Source organism: Notolepis coatsorum (assembly GCF_963971535.1).
Source record: "Notolepis coatsorum genome assembly, contig: SCAFFOLD_1191, whole genome shotgun sequence".
NCBI classification, from domain to species: domain Eukaryota; kingdom Metazoa; phylum Chordata; class Actinopteri; order Aulopiformes; family Paralepididae; genus Notolepis; species Notolepis coatsorum.
This window is the reverse complement of record NW_028170510.1, coordinates 9,209-30,000: the sequence shown is the minus strand read 5'-3', so window position 1 is coordinate 30,000 and position 20,792 is coordinate 9,209. Positions and strand designations below refer to the sequence as shown.

The 20,792-nt window shown below is 49.0% G+C and overlaps 1 protein-coding gene across 1 annotated transcript in view; it reads right to left on the bottom strand.

The window, feature by feature from the left end:
* The window catches only part of LOC311248504 (signal-induced proliferation-associated 1-like protein 2), a gene marked incomplete at both ends in the record, with an annotated part of 53,064 nt that extends 32,735 nt beyond the window's left edge, over positions 1 to 20,329 (bottom strand). The window contains 4 exon segments of the mRNA XM_084339375.1: positions 462 to 595; positions 16,853 to 17,604; positions 19,493 to 20,022; positions 20,024 to 20,329. Coding sequence (XP_084195501.1) covers positions 462 to 595; positions 16,853 to 17,604; positions 19,493 to 20,022; positions 20,024 to 20,329 — 1,722 coding nt within the window.
* Positions 20,330 to 20,792: the final 463 nt, after the last annotated feature.

The following is a 20,792-nucleotide window of genomic DNA, read 5'->3' as shown; positions in this document are numbered from 1 at the left end:
TTTTTCGAACGAACGTTCAAACCTTCGTTTTCAATTTTTTTTAAATGTCAAATTAAAAATATATTTTTTCAAATATTTTTATTTATTATTTAATTTGTTTATAAATATCCTCAAACTAAATCCTCAATTTGAATAAAGTGATTAATCTAATTAAATTAGTCTCTTTTTTATTAAATCAACTTTCTTTAATGAATATAACTTAGCAGTTTTTTTTAATACTATAATATTAGTGTAGCCTAATCTTTATCTGCAACTTTGAAGAAAACCCCCATTGGTTTAAACAGAATGAATAGACACATAAAATAAATATAAAAAAAAAAAAAAAAATCAAATTTTGATTTAGAGTTAGAATGTTAACGTAACGAACAAACGTTCGAACGTTCGGGCTCAGCCTTACTGGGTAGACGTATGTAAAACGACAGCAAAGGCCACGGTGCTGGGTCCAACGGTTGGTTGGTTACCTGGCTGGTTCTGAAGGTGACCCGGTAGCTGTACTGCATCCCATCCTTCTCCCTCCCTTCGTCCAGCTTCTCCCTGCGCACGCTGACGGCCACAGGGCCCAGGTTCTCGTCCACGCCCAGGTAGTTCTGGTGCTCTGCAGGGTCAGGCAAGACGGGGGAAGGTTAGACACTAAAAACAGCATGGATTATGGACACATGTGTACATCACAGGTTCACTAAAAATGTAATGGTAAATGGTGCATTTATATATATTATATATATATATTCTTTCATCCAAAGGCCCTACAGAGAGTGGTGCGCTCAGCCGAGCGTACCACGGGTATTGCACTACCTCCCCTGCAGGTTCTATACAACAAGAGGTGCAAATCCAGAGCCTGCAGAATAATGAAAGACCCTCACCACCCCAATAACAGCCTGTTCCAGCTGCTGAGGTCAGGCAGACGCCTGCGAACCCCAGCTACTAGGACAGAGAGACTTAGGCTCAGCTTCTTCCCCCAGGCCATCAGAGCCTTGAACAATGAACATTGAGTGCCACAGAACAATGAACTATCCACACACAAGCACACATGAGCACACACACGACACGCATGCTGTGCACGCTCACACACTAGCAGCCACTTTAACACTTTAACATGAGCGGGCACACACTCATGCCCGCACACACCCACTTATGGCCAAAAGGAAAGGCCACTTTAAATTAGTATAACAACAGTAACAGTGTATTGCACTACCAAAGCTACCTAGCATGTCCTATATGCTCTGTAAATAACTATGTACAGATACCGAGATGTCACACCATGTTACCTGTTACCTGTTTATTGCACAATGTTGTTTTTATTGGATTCTATTATATGTTGTACCACTGTATTGCACATCGTTGCGGGCAAGACCACCCGCATTTCATTGTATACTTGTATGCCGTGACAAATAAAACTCTTGACATGACTTGACTTGACTTTACAATTTGTTTTAGTTACTGCGGTTAGCTTCTGCAGGGCAGTAGGCTGTAGTTACTGCGGTTAGCTTCTGCAGGGCAGTAGGTTGTTGTTACTGCGGTTAGCTTCTGCAGGGCAGTAGGCTGTAGTTACTGCGGTTAGCTTCTACAGGGCAGTAGGCTGTAGTTACTGCGGTTAGCTTCTGCAGGGCAGTAGGCTGTGGTTACTGCGGTTAGCTTCTGCAGGGCAGTAGGCTGTAGTTACTGCGGTTAGCTTCTGCAGAGCAGTAGGCTGTAGTTACTGCGGTTAGCTTCTGCAGGGCAGTAGGCTGTGGTTACTGCGGTTAGCTTCTGCAGGGCAGTAGGCTGTCGTTACTGCGGTTAGCTTCTGCAGGGCAGTAGGCTGTGGTTACTGCGGTTAGCTTCTGCAGGGCAGTAGGCTGTCGTTACTGCGGTTAGCTTCTGCAGGGCAGTAGGCTGTAGTTACTGCGGTTAGCTTCTGCAGGGCAGTAGGCTGTAGTTACTGCGGTTAGCTTCTGCAGGGCAGTAGGCTTTAGTTACTGCGGTTAGCTTCTGCAGAGCAGTAGGCTGTCGTTACTGCGGTTAGCTTCTGCAGGGCAGTAGGCTGTAGTTACTGCGGTTAGCTTCTGCAGGGCAGTAGGCTGTAGTTACTGCGGTTAGCTTCTGCAGGGCAGTAGGCTGTAGTTACTGCGGTTAGCTTCTGCAGGGAAGTAGGCTGTAGTTACTGCGGTTAGCTTCTGCAGAGCAGTAGGCTGTAGTCACTGCGGTTAGCTTCTGCAGGGCAGTAGGCTGTAGTCACTGCGGTTAGCTTCTGCAGGGCAGTAGGCTGTAGTTACTGCGGTTAGCTTCTGCAGGGCAGTAGAATGTAGTTACTGCGGTTAGCTTCTGCAGGGCAGTAGGCTGTGGTTACTGCGGTTAGCTTCTGCAGGGCAGTAGGCTGTAGTTACTGCGGTTAGCTTCTGCAGGGCAGTAGGCTGTAGTTACTGCGGTTAGCTTCTGCAGTTAGCTTCTGCAGAACCCAAATCGAGGATCGGTAGACTTTCCACTCATATGATTTGTTGCATCCGGGCTGCTGAACAACAGCTCTTGAAAGATCCTCACGCTGTGTAAAAGATCAGATAAAGAAAATAACATTTCATTCACCTATTTATCAAAACCCTCGCCTGTTGATGTTCTCAAATGGGTCTCCTTGATGGGAGTATTAAAATTCCATATTGCGGTTTTGTAAGACGGTGTGAAAATGCTAATGATTGCACGCGGGGGCCGTCCGCTGGTGCTTTCAGAAGTCCCCCTGATTACGCCGCGCAGCGGGGGGGGGGGGGGGGGCCCTCGAGATTACAGGCCCCCCGTTGAGCTCGATTTGACCCCGTTCTCTTTGTTATGGCAACAGTATCTGACAGACTGCCTTCGGAACACTTGGATCTTCAAGATTAGAAAATGAAATGCGTTAATGGTAGTTATTTGGGTTTTCGGGCGGTTTTCAGTGGAATCTAATTAAATTCTAAATTCCACGTTCAAATGAAACCCCGTCTGAATGCGGAGACTCCAGACAGATAACGTGGAGCTTTAATGAGACGCTTGGTAAAAAATAGTGCATCATTATCTTATCCTATGAAGTATAACGCCATTAAGATCTAATGTCTACCTGAAAAGAGGCCTCATGACATCAACCTTGTAAAGAATAATGTACAATCTCTTGTAGGGAGGGATCTATCAAATGAAAACGAAGGAAACAACTAATTTAAGGGAGCTGTGAGTGGTATTTATTTGTTAGAATAAGTGTGCTCTACATTCCAACAGCCATCACTGATATAGAATGTCTGGTCAGTAACATGGGTCTCCCGGTCCCTCCGCTCTGCAGTAAACAGCCATCACTGATATAGAGTGTCTGGTCAGTAACATGGGTCTCCCGGTCCCTCCGCTCTGCAGTAAACAGCCATCACTGATATAGAGTGTCTGGTCAGTAACATGGGTCTCCCAGTCCCTCCTGCACTGCAGTAAACAGTCATCACTGATATAGAGTGTCTGGTCAGTAACATGGGTCTCCCAGTCCCTCCTGCTCTGCAGTAAACAGCCATCACTGCTATAGAGTGTCTGGTCAGTAACATGCGTCTCCCAGTCCCTCCTGCTCTGCAGTAAACAGCCATCACTGATATAGAGTGTCTGGTCAGTAACATGGGTCTCCCAGTCCCTCAACTCTGCAGTAAACAGCCATCACTGATATAGAGTGTCTTGTCAGTAACATGGGTCTCCCAGTCCCTCCTGCTCTGCAGTAAACAGCCATCACTGATATAGAGTGTCTGGTCAGTAACATGGGTCTCCCAGTCCCTCCTGCTCTGCAGTAAACAGCCATCACTGATATAGAGTGTCTCGTCAGTAACATGGGTCTCCTAGTCCCTCAACTCTGTAGTAAACAGCCATCACTGATATATAGAGTGTCTGTTCAGTAACATGGGTCTCCCAGTCCCTCAACTCTGTAGTAAACAGCCATCACTGATATAGAGTGTCTGGTCAGTAACATGGGTCTCCCAGTCCCTCAACTCTGTAGTAAACAGCCATCACTGATATAGAGTGTCTGGTCAGTAACATGGGTCTCCCAGTCCCTCAACTCTGCAGTAAACAGTTGTCAGTCATCACTGATATAGAATGTCTGGTCAGTAACATGGGTCTCCCAGTCGCTCCACTCTGCAGTAAACAGCCATCACTGATATAGAGTGTCTGGTCAGTAACATGGGTCTCCCAGTCCCTCCTGCTCTGCAGTAAACAGCCATCACTGATATAGAGTGTCTGTCAGTAACATGGGTCTCCCAGTCCCTCCACTCTGCAGTAAACAGCCATCACTGATATAGAGTGTCTGGTCAGTAACATGGGTCTCCCAGTCCCTCCACTCTGCAGTAAACAGCCATCACTGATATAGAGTGTCTGGTCAGTAACATGGGTCTCCCAGTCCCTCAACTCTGCAGTAAACAGCCATCACTGATATACAAAAAACATAACTTGTCCGAAAGGACAAGTAACATTTAAAACTAGTCTTTAGTTTTCTTCGTCCAACTATTTTTGCAGTGTTGAGTTATCTCTCCTGATTGGATAAAGTGGGAACGGGATACCAGGAAATGTATTTAGTGTTTACTGCAGAGTGGAGGGACTGGGAGACCCATGTTACTGACCAGACACTCTGTATCAGTGATGGCTGTTTACTGCAGAGCGGAGGGACTGGGAGACCCATGTTACTGACAAGACACTCTATACCAGTGATGGCTGTTTACTGCAGAGTGGAGGGACTGGGAGACCCATGTTACTGACCAGCCACTCTATCAGAGTGATGACTGTCGAGAGATATTATGTAGTATCTACTTATTTAACAAAAAAAGACCACTTACAGCACCTTTAACAATATGACCGAATCACATCTACCCATGCTCTCTCATCATCTGCTCTCTAGCGATGAAGGAATGCGAGCACACGTTATCAAAGACAAACACCTGGTACAAAAGACGATTAGGAGGGCTTGGGCTCGGACACGGAAAGGGCTATTCTCCGCCGCACAAACAGAATGTCGTCAGGGGCGGACAAAGTGCTCACTCCTTTTGTAAAGTGCTCTCTCCTTTTGTAAATTGCTCTCTCCTTTTGTATGGAAACCCTAACTAAAAAGAAGTGTGATCGTGGTCATAGGACTCGGTCGACCTCTAGAGACTTTCGCTCAGAATGTCTCGTCAGTGCAGGAAGTATGTTGTGGGACAGTTTACCTACCACCATTCGAGAATGTCCAACTTTTACTACTTTTAAACTCAAAGTAAATTTTTTTTTCTAGAACACCAAGCATGTGACCATATATAGGACCTTCATGGTCTTGGTCCTTTTAGCTTTGTAGCCATGTATTTGTAAATTATTGTTCTTTTGTTTTAACATGTTTTTTTATATTGCTCTTTTTTGTATTTGATTAGTTTTCTGTTTTGGGACTGAGGATGAAAATTAGCATCCCTTGCTAAATCCTGTGTATTTACAGTGCATTATATGTATTGTCCAGTAACTCATTGGATGCCAAAAACGAGTATACTCCCATGCGTTGAATGCCAAAAACGAGTATGCTCGTTTATGTTTTTTTTTTTTTATTATCATACTAAACAATCCGCCCAACCTTGTGTGTGATCCTGGTAACCCTAACATAATTATAATTGAAATGACGATCGAATCCTGATAGGTGGCAGTCTCACCTAATAATTATTGGTAAGCTACCTCCTTATACTACACTACCTACTTATACATCATTATTGGAATGGAATTTTGGAACCTTAAGGTCCTTAGAGTTTTCTCTGAACAAGGTAAATCTGCATGTTGCTACGATGCCCCTCTAGCTCATGGAATGAACTCCAACGGGCCGTAAAGCTCGAGATTCTCCCCTCTGTTGTTGCAGAGTTTAAAACCTTGATCTCCAACCCAATTGTCAATCAAGTTGTACACATTTTAATCGATTTGTTATCCTTACTCGTCTTATTGTTATTATTTTATATGCCGTGTGATTTTATATGCCTTTTTAATTTTTTATGTTTTTTTTTGTATGTTTAACTCGACGTGACTGGTAAGCGAGGGAAACCTCAGTTGCCTTTGGAATTTCAATAAAGGTTTGAAATTAAAAATGAAATGACATTTGTTTTGGTATGATCCACCGCAGTGAGACACGTGAAGGTTTGGACTGAATTAGGCTCTTTTCTTCCTCACCATGATGGTAACCGAGGTAAACGTTCTCTCACTAACGAGTCGAAGGCGTCATGAACATTCTGTTGTGACCTGCAGACCCAGCGGAAAACAAGAGTGTTTTTTTCAAGACTCGTTAAGCGATGCCACCGTGGTTAACGAGAGCGTGTAAAAGTCCCACCCATTTAAATGGACTGCATTTATATATATATAGCAGCTTTTATCCAAATCACTCACACACTCACACACCGATGGGCGCGGAGGCGACCATGCGAGGTGCCGACCTGCTCAGGGGGTTAAGTGTCTCGTCGCTCAAGGACACCTCGACACGCTGCCCCCCGGTAGGATCGGGAATCGAACCGGGAACCTTCAGGTTACAGGACGACCGCCCCTACCTCCTGAGCCACCGTCCCCCCCCAGCCCTCACATTTAGGAGAAGGGAACAGTTTCCATTTAGCCTTTTTTCTTGCAGCTCATAATGAGTCGTCGTCCTCCATTAGAACATAGAAGAGTCGGGGCGCCCGAGTGGCGCACCGCATACAGCACTACGGCCGACCCGGGTTCAACTCACCGGACCCGGTCAATGTCAATGTCAATGTCAATGTCAATGTCAATGTCTCTCTCTCTCTCTCTCTCTCTCTCTCTCTCTCTCTCTCTCTCTCTCTCTCTCTCTCTCTCTCTCTCTCTCTCTCTCTCTCTCTCCACGAGGGAACGGAGTCACGGCACGAGGGAGCGGAGTCACGGCACGAGGGAACGGAGTGACGGCACGAGGGAACGGAGTCACGGCACGAGGGAACGGAGTGACGGCACGAGGGAACGGAGTCACGGCACGAGGGGGCGGAGTCACGGCACGAGGGAACGGAGTCACGGCACGAGGGAACGGAGTCACGGCACGAGGGAACGGAGTCACGGCACGAGGGAACGGAGTGACGGCACGAGGGAGCGGAGTGACGGCACGAGGGAGCGGAGTGACGGCACGAGGGAACGGAGTGACGGCACGAGGGAACGGAGTGACGGCACGAGGGAACGGAGTCACGGCACGAGGGAGCGGAGTGACGGCACGAGGGGGCGGAGTCACGGCACGAGGGAACGGAGTCACGGCACGAGGGAACGGAGTGACGGCACGAGGGAACGGAGCCACGGCACGAGGGAACGGAGTGACGGCACGAGGGAACGGAGCCACGGCACGAGGGGGCGGAGTCACGGCACGAGGGGGCGGAGTCACGGCACGAGGGAGCGGAGTGACGGCACGAGGGGGCGGAGTCACGGCATGAGGGAGCGGAGTCACGGCACGAGGGAGCGTAGTGACGGCACGAGGGGGCGGAGTCACGGCACGAGGGAACGGAGTCACGGCACGAGGGAACGGAGTCACGGCACGAGGGAACGGAGTGACGGCACGAGGGAACGGAGCCACGGCACGAGGGAACGGAGTGACGGCACGAGGGGGCGGAGTCACGGCACGAGGGAGCGGAGTCACGGCACGAGGGAGCGGAGTGACGGCACGAGGGGGCGGAGTCACGGCACGAGGGAGCGGAGTCACGGCACGAGGGAGCGGAGTGACGGCACGAGGGGGCGGAGTCACGGCACGAGGGAGCGGAGTCACGGCACGAGGGAGCGGAGTGACGGCACGAGGGGGCGGAGTCACGGCACGAGGGAGCGGAGTCACGGCACGAGGGAGCGGAGTGACGGCACGAGGGGGCGGAGTCACGGCACGAGGGAGCGGAGTCACGGCACGAGGGGGCGGAGTCACGGCACGAGGGAACGGAGTCACGGCACGAGGGAACGGAGGGGCTCCATGTTCGTTACAAAAGAAAACATGTGCGAATAGATGAGCGTCTCTGATCTTTTATTTTTAGAGCATTAACTCTTTGGAATAACCTGCCTCAAAACCTCTGCTGCATTTACGGTAGATTCACTTTAAAAAAAATTATCTTAATTGTATTTAACACTGTAAAGTAATTTAGTTTTGTTTTTTTTTGTTTCCGTTTCTTTGCTTGCATGTCATTTTAACATCTTAATTGTTAGTTTCATTATGCATTGTGTGTTGAGTACTGACTTTTAATAATTTTGTTTGCAATAATAATTGTTTTTGTATGTTTTTTTTGTGTGGACCCCAGGAAGACTAGCTGGTTGCTATGGCACCAGCTAATGGGGATCCGTAATAAAATCAAAATCAAAAATCACTCTGACATGGCCTATATACACCATGACCTACATTAACCCTGATAATGGTTCCCATCTCTTTCTCTCAGAGCCCCTCGCCTTTAACCCCATCACTGCCGCACTACCAAATGGTTAACCCTTTCACTGCGACAATGCAGAAGGTTAACCCGTTCACTGCCACACGACAAAGGGTTAAAACCGTATATGTAGCGTGATAGTAAAGGGTTAACCTTCTGTCGTGTGGTAGTGAAAGGGTTCATTTACCCCCATAAGCGCCCCCGCCCCCCCAATATGGGCGGGGCTTCCAGACACGAGCTCCTGTTTGCCAGTAAAAGTCAGTATACAAGCAGGGTTTAATGACATAATGGGGCACTTTGCTGCAAATACCCGTGTTCATCAAGTATTTTTAGCTTATTATTGAGTCAGTCGTGGGGGTGAGGGACTTTCTCTTGCTCCAGTCCAACTGAACCCGCTTCATGAAATGTCTTAGATTTACATTTGGTCATTTACAGTAGCTGCCGCTTTTATCCAAAGCGTCCAACTCTAAGGGTGAGTGTCATTGTAGGGCTGGGCGATATGGAAAAAATCATATCGCGATAACGATATGATAATGTTATCATATTCTCGATATCGATAATTATCGAAATTGTTATAAGTATTATATTATTATTATTTTTTTTAACAACAGATGCATGTTTATTTTGCAGCAATTCTTTGTCGTTGCCGCCATCTTTAGTGTTACATCCCCTCACACTCCAGTTCTCAGGCTGCAGCTGGTTTGAAAGTGAAAGTAAACTTCTTCTCTGCTGGCTGTGGCTCCAGGGGAGTTGAACAGTTCTGGCTCTGCTAGTTTCTTTCGATCTTTTGGCGCTTTTTTGGTGGACAAACCACCGCACATGTGCACTTTGACTCGTGACTGGAGACTAGCTCTGCTAGCACACATAGCCTACTGTGTACAGACGGTTTCAAACTGTATTTAAATTAGAAAGCAAACAAAATAAATGGACAAGAGAAAATAAATCTCAATTTGGTCAGTATTGTCATTTGGACAAGCAAAGCCATTTACTTTAAGTTGCAGGCAAGAAAGACAAGTCTGTCCACTGTCTCTGGTTTTTCGATTTTCTTTTAATTTCGATATTCGATATCGATTATTAAAATATATCGCAAGGAAAATCGTATTATTACATTTTTGTATCGCCCATCTCACATGTGTGTGTTTCCCATGTGTCGCCCATCTCACATGTGTGTGTTTCCCATGTGTCGCCCATCTCACATGTGTGTGTGTTCACTGCGTGACTACGTAGCCATGTGTGCTACGAACAAAGACTTCTGCAAGTCCAGTTTAATCTTTAACAAGATGACATTAGTCGTCGAGATGTAGCTCGTCTAGGGGTATGTTCTTATGTCGTGACCGTCTTGGGAACCGAGACAGACGGTGACAGAGCTCAGAGGGGAGGACTGTGCAGCTCATTCACTCTCACTCAAGGCTAACTGGAGCAAGATGGCGGCGGTTCAGTGACGCTGGTGACTCCGCCTTAAGCTATCTAGTGTTCTATAGATATCTATGCTCACTACAGCCTGTGCAGACCTGAGGGGAGGACATAGGATGTCGCACCACCTCCATTAGAGCAGCCTGGAGACACAGACTGTATACAGAGCTCAGAGGGGAGGACATAGGATGTCGCACCACCTCCATTAGGGCAGCCTGGAGACACACACTGTGACAGAGCTCAGAGGGGAGGACATAGGATGTGGCACCACCTCCATTAGAGCAGCCTGGAGAGACACACTGTGACAGAGCTCAGAGGGGAGGACATAGGGATGTGGCACCACCTCCATTAGAGCAGCCTGGAGACACACACTGTGACCGAGCTCAGAGGGGAGGACATAGGATGTCGCACCACCTCAATTAGAGCAGCCTGGAGACACAGACTGTATACAGAGCTCAGAGGGGAGGACATAGGATGTAGCACCACCTCCATTAGAGCAGCCTGGAGACACAGACTGTGACAGAGCTCAGAGGGGAGGACATAGGATGTGGCACCACCTCCATTAGAGCAGCCTGGAGACACAGACTGTGACAGAGCTCAGAGGGGAGGACATAGGATGTGGCACCACCTCCATTAGAGCAGCCTGGAGACACAGACTGTATACAGAGCTCAGAGGGGAGGACATAGGATGTCGCACCACCTCCATTAGAGCAGCCTGGAGACACAGACTGTATACAGAGCTCAGAGGGGAGGACATAGGATGTCGCACCACCTCCATTAGAGCAGCCTGGAGACACACACTCCAGTTGCCATGGGGAGAGGGATGAGAGGGGGGGGGGGCTGCGGGCAATCAATGAGATCAATGTTAAGCATGCGGTGATAAAAGCCTGGCCGGAAGAAAGAAAGAAAGAAAGAAAGAAAGAAAGAGAGAGAGAGAGAGAGAGAGAGAGAGAGAGAGAGAGAGAGAGAGAGAGAGAGAGAGAGAGAGAGAGTGTGTGTGTGTGCGTGTGCGTGTGCGTGTGTGTGCGTGTGTGCGTGTGTGTGTGTGTGTGTGTAGGTGTGTGTGTGTGTGTGTGTGTGTGTGTGTGTGTGTGTGTGTGTGTGTGTGTGTGTGTGTGTGTGTGTGTGTGTGTGTGGCCAAGCCGATGCCAGGTCCTCCTCAATTTAAAACACTCTGATGCTAAAGGAAGGAAGGAGAAGGTCGGGGGCTAAATCCACATTTCCACCATAAAAATGGCGTTGTTTCCTAAAACATTTAGATTCACCGTGGAAGACGGATTAGACGTTTTGTTTTGCAAACTCCCGACAGGTGCCCCCCCCCCACAATAATCTCTCCGAAATATTCCCGTACGTAATTCCCCATGACTAGAGACATCAAGCCACACACACACACACACACACACACACACACACACACACACACACACACACACACACACACACACACACACACACACACACACACACACACACACACACACACACACACACACACACACACACACACACACACACACACACACACACACACACACACACACACACACACACACACACACACACACACACACACACAAAAAGCAGTGTTTCCTGAAGAAGTTCAGGCATCTCTCCAATGTTAAAGGTGGAACAGCTGTTTTTTTAGCAGGGGGGGGGGGGGGGGTGATTAAGAATGGGTAACTCTATCTACTGAGAGCTCTAGACACAGAGACAGACAGACAGGGGGGGGGGGGGGGGGGCGTCCCCCAGGTCTGGACACCTAGAGGTGTTTTATGAGGAGCGCTGGGAGCTTTCTCTCTCTTGGGGGGGGGGGGGGGGGGGGACCTCCGCTCGCTGACCCCGTGGTGGTTCACGGGACGGGTGCTGCTCACACCCTTCAGAGGGGGGGATGGGGGGGGGGGGGGGACAGCTGCAACACCTCCCGGCTCACCTCTCGCCTCCCACACGACCGGCGGCGGCAGAGAGAGAGAGAGAGAGAGAGAGAGAGAGGAGAGAGAGAGAGAGAGTAGAGAGACAGATAGAGAGGCAGAGAGAGAGAGACAGAGAGAGGTAGAGAGGTAGAGAGAGAGCGAGAGGTAGAGAGAGAGAGAGAGTAGAGATAGAGAGAGAGAGAGACAGAGAGAGAGAGAGGTAGAGAGAGAGACAGAGGTAGAGAGAGAGAGACAGAGAGACACAGAGAACGAGAGAGAGAGACGGAGAGAGAGAGAGAGAAAGAGAAAGAGAGAGCGAGAAAGAGAGAGAGACGGGAGAGAGACAGAGAGAGAGCGAGAGAGAGATAGAGAGAGAAAGAGAGAGCGAGAGAGACGGAGAGAGAGAGAGAGAAAGAGAAAGAGAGAGCGAGAGACGGAGAGAGAGAGAAAGAGAAAGAGAGAGCGAGACAGAGAGCGAGAGACAGAAAGAGAGGAGCGAGAGACAGAGACAGAGAGAGAGCGAGAGAGGGAGAGCAAGAGAGAGAGAGAGCGAGAGAGAGAGAGGCCGTTATCACAGCCCGAACCTGACCGCCGTGGCTCCTCTCCCAGGGAACTGAAACACACACCCTCACACCCAACACAGGCGCGCTATTGTTCCACGCGCCCTCCACCTCCTCCACCTCCACCATCAGCTCCTTACCAGAAGAACTGGGCCGAGGAGACACCTGACCCCTCTGAACGGAGTCTGCTCCTCCTCCTCCGCGGATCAACCTCGCCTCTCGCACCACCGCGTCGTCCGCAGACAGACAGACAGACGGCGTCTGGCGAGAGGGGGCACCGTGTCTACTAACTACGCGTAATGCCGCGTCACGTCGCTGAAATAAGAGTCACGCACCCCGCGGGCGCGAAAGAGAAGCGGAGACAAAACCGCGGCTACGTTTTTTCTTCCCCCCCCCCCCCTCCCTCGTCCAGAACGTGCGAGCGGTTATTGGGATGCGTTTGTGTACGGTTTGGTTTACCGTTGGTTCGAAAATGTATCAAATCGTGGTCAAATGAAGAGATTTCATGATGCATTGAATCGTTGCCTGAAGAATCGTAATCGAAAATTAATCGTTGTGAGGTTCGCATCGTTACACCCCCCTACTGTTGGTTTATAGCCGGCCTTTATACGACCTTACACACCCCGAGAGAAGAAAGTGATCTGGAATTTATTATCCAAAGAGACATTCCTAATTATCCTCAATAATGTCACGTTCATCGTCTCTCCATGGCGTCTGCTCGCTGCGTCGCCGACTCGCTGAGATATACGAAGAGAAAGTACTACAGACTGGAGGTGTTTTACCTCAGATATCCCTCATGTTGTGTTAGGACTTGGCACCACTGACCGTTGTCAGCGGGTCAATGTTGACCCGGGGTCTAACTCAGTCCTGACCACTAAAAAGAAAGGAGTATCACTCAATATAGTTAATACTACATCCTAACTAACATTATATGCATTCATAACCATATTATAATCCCATTGTAATTAGATTTTATGGCCCCCGAGACACATCATGTCCCTTATTTTTCAAGATGAAAATGAGGTTGTTCAATCATAATATACTAAATGTGAAACCCATAGATAATAATGTGTTCCGACTATAATAGAACAATATTAGTTATATATAATATAATATAACTTAGTTTAGTATATTTATTATTATTTTATTTATTTAGTATTTTTATAGTATAGTTTTACCTTGCCGGGTCAAGAATGACCATAACACCACAGTTGTACCTTTTTTTCTGCAGATACCTTCAGAATTTTCAAAATGGTGAAACATAGTTTCGCTGTGCTTATATATGTGTTGTGGAGGAGGATATCATAAAGCCTTGTTCTAATAAAATAAACTACATGGTAGTTATTACATATATTATAACCTTGAAACGGGTCGCTGGAGACCCTAACACCACATAAGGGTTAAGAAGAGAAAGTACAGGCTAGAGGTGTTTTTACCTCAGATATATACGAAGAGAAAGTACAGACTGGAGGTGTTTTTACCTCAGATATATACGAAGAGAAAGTACTGACCGGAGGTGTTTTTACCTCAGATATATACGAAGAGAAAGTACTGACTGGAGGTGTTTTTACCTCAGATATATACGAAGAGAAAGTACTGACTGGAGGTGTTTTTACCTCAGATATATACGAAGAGAAAGTACTGACTGCAGGTGTTTTTACCTCAGATATATACGAAGAGAAAGTACTGACTGCAGGTGTTTTTACCTCAGATATATACGAAGAGAAAGTACTGACTGGAGGTGTTTTTACCTCAGATATATACGAAGAGAAAGTACTGACTGCAGGTGTTTTTACCTCAGATATATACGAAGAGAAAGTACTGACTGCAGGTGTTTTTACCTCAGATATATACGAAGAGAAAGTACTGACTGGAGGTGTTTTTACCTCAGATATATACGAAGAGAAAGTACAGACTGCAGGTGTTTTTACCTCAGATATATACGAAGAGAAAGTACTGACTGGAGGTGTTTTTACCTCAGATATATACGAAGAGAAAGTACTGACTGGAGGTGTTTTTACCTCAGATATATACAAAGAGAAAGTACTGACCGGAGGTGTTTTTACCTCAGATATATACGAAGAGAAAGTACAGACTGGAGGTGTTTTTACCTCAGATATATACGAAGAGAAAGTACTGACTGGAGGTGTTTTTACCTCCGATATATACGAAGAGAAAGTACTGACTGGAGGTGTTTTTACCTCAGATATATACGAAGAGAAAGTACTGACTGGAGGTGTTTTTACCTCCGATATATACGAAGAGAAAGTACTGACTGGAGGTGTTTTTACCGCAGATATATACGAAGATAAAGTACTGACTGGAGGTGTTTTTACCTCAGATATATACGAAGAGAAAGTACTGACTGGAGGTGTTTTTACCTCAGATATATACGAAGAGAAAGTACTGACTGGACGTGTTTTTACCTCAGATATATACGAAGAGAAAGTACAGACTGCAGGTGTTTTTACCTCAGATATATACGAAGAGAAAGTACCGACTGGAGGTGTTTTTACCTCAGATATATACGAAGAGAAAGTACTGACTGGAGGTGTTTTTACCTCAGATATATACGAAGAGAAAGTACAGGCTGGAGGTGTTTTTACCTCAGAGATATACGAAGAGAAAGTACTGACTGGAGGTGTTTTTACCGCAGATATATACGAAGAGAAAGTACTGACTGGAGGTGTTTTTACCTCAGATATATACGAAGAGAAAGTACTGACCGGAGGTGTTTTTACCTCAGATATATACGAAGAGAAAGTACTGACCGGAGGTGTTTTTAACCTCAGATATATACGAAGAGAAAGTACTGACTGGAGGTGTTTTTACCTCCGATATATACGAAGAGAAAGTACTGACCGGAGGTGTTTTTACCTCAGATATATACGAAGAGAAAGTACTGACTGGAGGTGTTTTTACCTCAGATATATACGAAGAGAAAGTACTGACTGGAGCGGTTTTTACCTCAGAACAGAAGGCATTCCTGACTTTCTTTGAGGATGTGGAAGCGGATAATGTGACAGAGGCGGTTTTACTGGCTTCTTATTCTTTTATGTTCTTATTTTTTCTATTTCCCTATCTGCAGAATACAAGAGATGCATATATTCCCTACTGTCTGGTGATTTAAAAGGAAAAACAATGATTAAGAAATGCTTTAAGATATTTAAGAATGATTTTGTCTGGTATAGGGGTGGGGGGAGGGGAGGGAGGGAGGGCTTTATTTAACTTTTTCTTTTCCTTTGGTCCATGTGGGCCCAACTGTAAAATTTAATCTTCAAATAAAAAATAAAAACTTGATAAAAAAAAAAGAACAGAAGGCAAGCGCCAGGTGCGAAGGCTCAACCAATTGCACTTGAAAATCCAGCAGCCGCCCAAAAACCATGTGTCTTTACTCAGCGGTCACTACGAACATGGTTAGTTCTAAATCTAAATGCCGACGAAGCCTTTACAGCTGAAAAACGGTGGCTGTTGTATAAAAGACGTGGTTAAAGGAACACTCCAACATTTTGGGAAATTAGCTTATTTAACATGTTTACAGGAACGTTTTGGAGACGGAGTTGTATTTCGATTGTATTTGGAGTGTATTTCGTGACTGTTGGGAACTAGGCTAAAGGAGTAACCTACTTCCAGTGAATGCCGCTAAGCTAGGCTAACGGTGCAGGCATTCCCGATGCCTAATGCATGCACAGAGACGACAAAGGTATGTATCTTCTTGTCTAACTCCAGGGAAGATGTTAAATAAGCTAATTTCCCAAAATGTTGGAGTTTTCCTTTAACGCATGTTAATACAGAACCCTGGGCCCTGGCTGCTTTCCCAGTTAAAGGAACACAAAAAAATTTTGGGGAAATTAGCTTACTGTCTTCTCCAGAGAGAGAGACAAGAAGATAAGATACCAGTTTCCTCTCTGTGTGCGTTCAGTAGAGAAAGCTATCTGGCTGCACGTTAGCCTAGCTTAGCACAATGAATGGAAGCGGACATGCCCGGGTAGCCTTCGGGAGGGAGAGGTGTTAGTCGGACAATGCCTATAGGCTACCCGGTCACGTCCGTTTCCATTCATTGTGCTAAGCTACGCTAACATGCAATTTCCCCAAAATGTTGGCGTGTTCCTTTTTTGTTTTTTTTTGTTTTTGTTTTTCGTCCCAATTTAGTCGTTGTGCCAATTCCCCCCCTCCCCTACCTGGTTGTTGTATGCATGTTCTCCTACAAGTCGGTACAAGGGCGTCCCGAGTCGATCGCACGCTTCCTCCGAGACGTGCGGCGACAGCCAGTGACGTCTTTTCACTTGGCAGCGAGGACTCTCATTTGGTGAAGTGTAACGCGTGGGAGGGCACGCTATCTCCACCAAGTCCTGCCCCCGCTGAGCAAGCGCCGAGACCTGACCTGTAGGCGTCGCTGTCCACAACGCCAGATTCCCACCCGCCAGCTTCCCTCCCCCTAATACAGCCAATTGTATTAGTGTGAACGACCAGCCAAGCTGGTAGCAACGCCGAGAGCTGGGCTCGAACCCAGCGTCTCCTGCGTTTGTGACGAGCGCAATCTCCGCTACGCCGCCTGACCGCTCTTTGGCGTGTTCCTTTTAAATGAACAAATACCTTCCCAGCAGGCGTGTCTTACCTTTCCCGTAGAAGTACTTGTGGTAGTAGTACGCTCCCAGGTCGATGTGTTCTATGATGTAGCGCTTCACCTTCTCGCGGTGGATGGGCTGGTTTTCCCGCGGCACCTCCAGCACGGAGACCCCGGCGTTGGTGCAGTGGGAGCTGAGCGACGACTCGAAGGAGCAGCTCTCCGGCGGCCCCCCGCCCCCGCCGGCGCCGTTGTTCGCCCGCGACAGCGAGATCCTCCGCTCGCCCTCGCCGCCGATCTCGTTGCGGAAGTGCGGGCAGGCGAGCAGCAGGTGGTTGCTCTTGCCGTCGCCGTCGTCCAGGTCCAGGTTCTCCTTGGGGTTCAGGTCCTCCCGGCTGCCCAGCGGCGACTCGAACACGGGGGCGTTGTTCCCGCCGCTACAACCGGACACCCCTCCCCCTCCTCCGTCCGCCGCCCCCGCCCCGGGACCGGTGCCCCCCGCCGAGGCGGCCGAGGCCCCGGTGGTGGTGTTCTTCCTCTGGCTCAGGCACGCCCGGTTGGCCACCGCCTCGCTGATGTTGAAGAGGACGCTCTGGACGTCGTAGTGGGCGAAGCACTTCTGGAAGCTGAGCGTCCGCCGGTCGTCCGCCTCCAGCGAGAGCCGCAGGGCGTCGCTCTCGCTGCGCGCCGTCCGCAGCTTCCGGAAGAGGGACGTCGTCTCGCAGGAGGAGTCCGTCGCCTTGAGGCGCCCCCGCATGAAGGACTTCTCCCCGCCGCGCTCGCGGCCGCCGTAGAGAAGCGCGCTGTCGAATCAAATCACATGTGTTTGTAAGGCCCGACAACACGCGCTAATGTCCCCCATGGGCCGGACGCGTCTTCTTTAAACAAGTCAAGAAGAAACATCACAATAAGTCAAGAACAAAACAAAAACACCATAAAGTCCAAGAAGAAATGTAAAATAAATGCAAAATGAATGCAACACTCCCAGACGCGTCTATTCTTATCCTTTTTTTTTTATCCACTTTTTCTCCCATTTTCTATATTTTCTCCCATCCCAATTTCGTATCATCCAATTCAACCCTCCCCTGTCACGGACGCTGTTTCTTGCCTCCCACAAGCCGGCTGCAATGTGGACTAAGTCATACATAGCACAAGTCCCCTCCGGTACTTGAGGTAACAGCAGTCGCATCTTTTCACCTGTGCAGCTCGATCTCTCAGTGGCGAGGAGTAACGCGTGGGAGGCTCACGCTGCCCCCGACACTTCCTGATTCTACTGCGCAGGCGCACCAACCGACCTGTAGGAGTCGCTGTCCACAACGCCCGATCCCCACCCTTCAGTTTCCCTCCCCGTAATACGGCCAATGTGTATTACTGCGGACGACCAGCTAAACTGAAAACAATGTGGAGAGCTGGATTCGAACACGCGAACCCAGCGTCTCCACATTGGTGGCGAGTGCCTTGCCCACTACACCACCTAGCCGCCCTGCGTCTATTCTTATCCTAACCCATGTTTGCGATCTGAAACTGTGAAACTGACGTTTCTGGTCATGTGACATGTGCGCCCAATCGCGTGACGCCTGTGTCTTTGCCCATTTCCGCCTCTAACAGCCTGCAAACTACCTAACGCCTAGTTTATCACTGGTTAAGCTTAGGCGACTCTTGCGAAGTTGGTTAAGGTTAGAGTTTGGAATCAGGGCTGGTGGTCTATCGCCCTGCTCTAAGACAAACTCTAACCTTAACCAACTTCGAAAGAGTGCCTAAGCTTAACCGTCGAAAGAACTTGCCGTCACACGATTGGCGCGACCAGAAACGTCAGTGGCCAATCAGAGCGCAAAACGCGAACGCGGAAGCATAAATCCGTTAGGATAAGAATAGACGCGGGCCGGACACGTCTTCTTTCTTTCTTCAAGAAGAAACATCACAATAAGTCAAGAACAAAACAAAAACACCATAAAGTCCAAGAAGAAATGTAAAATAAATAAAATAAATGAATCCAACACTCCCAGACAGACCCCACGCGAAGGTAAGGAAAAACTCACTAAAACCTAGCAATAGGAACAAATTTGTGATGCACGATATATCGGCCGCCGATATAATATCGGCCGATATGGCAGTTTTTTTACACATCGGTATCTGTCCGATATCAAGATAGGGCCGATATGGGCCAAAAAATTAAATATATATATAAATAAAAAATTCTTTTTACATGTTTTGGCCTTAAATAGTTGCAAAATATCAGTCATTTCTGAAAAAAAGGTTACAAAAGTGAAAAAAATAATTGCGTTTTGGAAAATAGCTCTTTATTTGATTATCATAAAAAAGTGTTTTCTATACAGAGATATCGACATCGGTAAATATCGGTATCGGCCAGAACAGCAATATTAATATCGGTTATCGGTATCGGCCACAATTTTCACATCGGTGCATCACTAGAAAAAATGCACCACAGGCAATGTGGAGGAGAGAAACCTTAGAAGGGCCGTTCAAGGGGGGATCTCCCTTCTTAGATGTCGGTGATAGTAGTGTTGCAGTAAAACAGGCGAGACAGTTGGTAAGCATGTACATATACGAGTAATGAAACACAGATAAGTGCATGCGATAGCAACTGAACATTCTGAAAGATTCAAAATAGAGCTGATGGCGGATCTATTTGAGGCACAGGGGCGGCGCAGAGAGGGTCGTGTACAGTACCTGTCCATGTAGTCGTAGCCGCCGCCGCCTCCTCCGCCGATGTGGGCTATCTCGCCGCGGGCGATCTGCGCCGCCGTCTGCAGGCTGGGCGAGAGGGCGGAGGTGTCGTTGTAGCGCAGCAGCTCGGGGAAGCCCGGGGGCGGCGCGCTGCGGCGGTCCACCGTGTCGTCCACGCGGTAGCCCCGCAGCAGGGTGAAGAAGCCGTGGTCGGCGGTCAGCAGGCCCCCCAGGCCCCCCCCCAGGCCCTGCCGGTCGATGGACGACGTGCTGCCGTACTCGCGGTGCAGCGACGCGCCCGTGTTGGGGTTGACGGCGCCCTGGTGGTCCAGCATCGTCATGACGTCCTCCGAGTCGATGTCGCTGATGGTGACGTCGCTGTTGCTGCGCTGCCGGATGGGGTGGAGCCCCCCCCCCGCCCCCCGCAGGGGCGAGTGGCCGAGGAGGTCGCTCAGCGTGAAGCGGGCGTCCGAGGACGAGTACTCCGAGTCCGTGTCGTCCCCGCAGCCCCCCTCCCCCCCGCCCCCCCCCGTGGTGCTCCAGTATCTCCGCCATCTGGTCCTGCTGCTGCTGGCCGTTCTGGTACGATGCCGGTACCACGCCGCCCTGGTAGTTCGGACACCCGGGGGGCCGCCCGTCCCAGCCGTCGTTGCGCGGGGGCCACTCAGTCACGCGCGCCCGCACCCCCATCTTGGGCTTGGACGGCGCGCCGCCGTTGGATTTGTCTCCTCCTTTCCCCCCCCCCTGGGTGCCGCCGCCGCCGCAGGTGGGCGGCGCCATGCTCCCGTTCAAAGCTTTGTTGTTGAGTTTCCTGCCGAATAGCTCCTCAGACGACTGCATGCTGATTGGACGACGGTCTCCCGACCCTCCTCCCACCGCCGCGAGGTTTGGCGCGTCTTGTCACCGGGATCAAAATACTCATAGCCCGCCGGTGGACTCTTTGGCGGAGCAGAACCTCAGTCAGGACCCCCTCTTCATTACATCGTGTGAGGGCCTCATTGGTGTGTAGAGGGGGGTGGGGGGGGGGGGGGTGGCTTCTTTCCTGGGTCAACGGACCGACCGGCGTCACAAGTCCATGACTCACAGAGGGGCGGCGGCCACAGAGACACGATGACACGCAGCGCTTGGCCGCCGAGGACGAGTGTCTGAGAGAGAGATGCCGTGGAGCGCGGTCCCCCTTCTTTCGCGGTGCGCCGCGCCACTAATGCAGGACGACAGCTGGGCACGTCGTCGGATCTGCGCAAAAACAAGAGACAGAGACGGGGTACAATGTTAGCGGACGGCGAGGGGGGGAGACGAATAC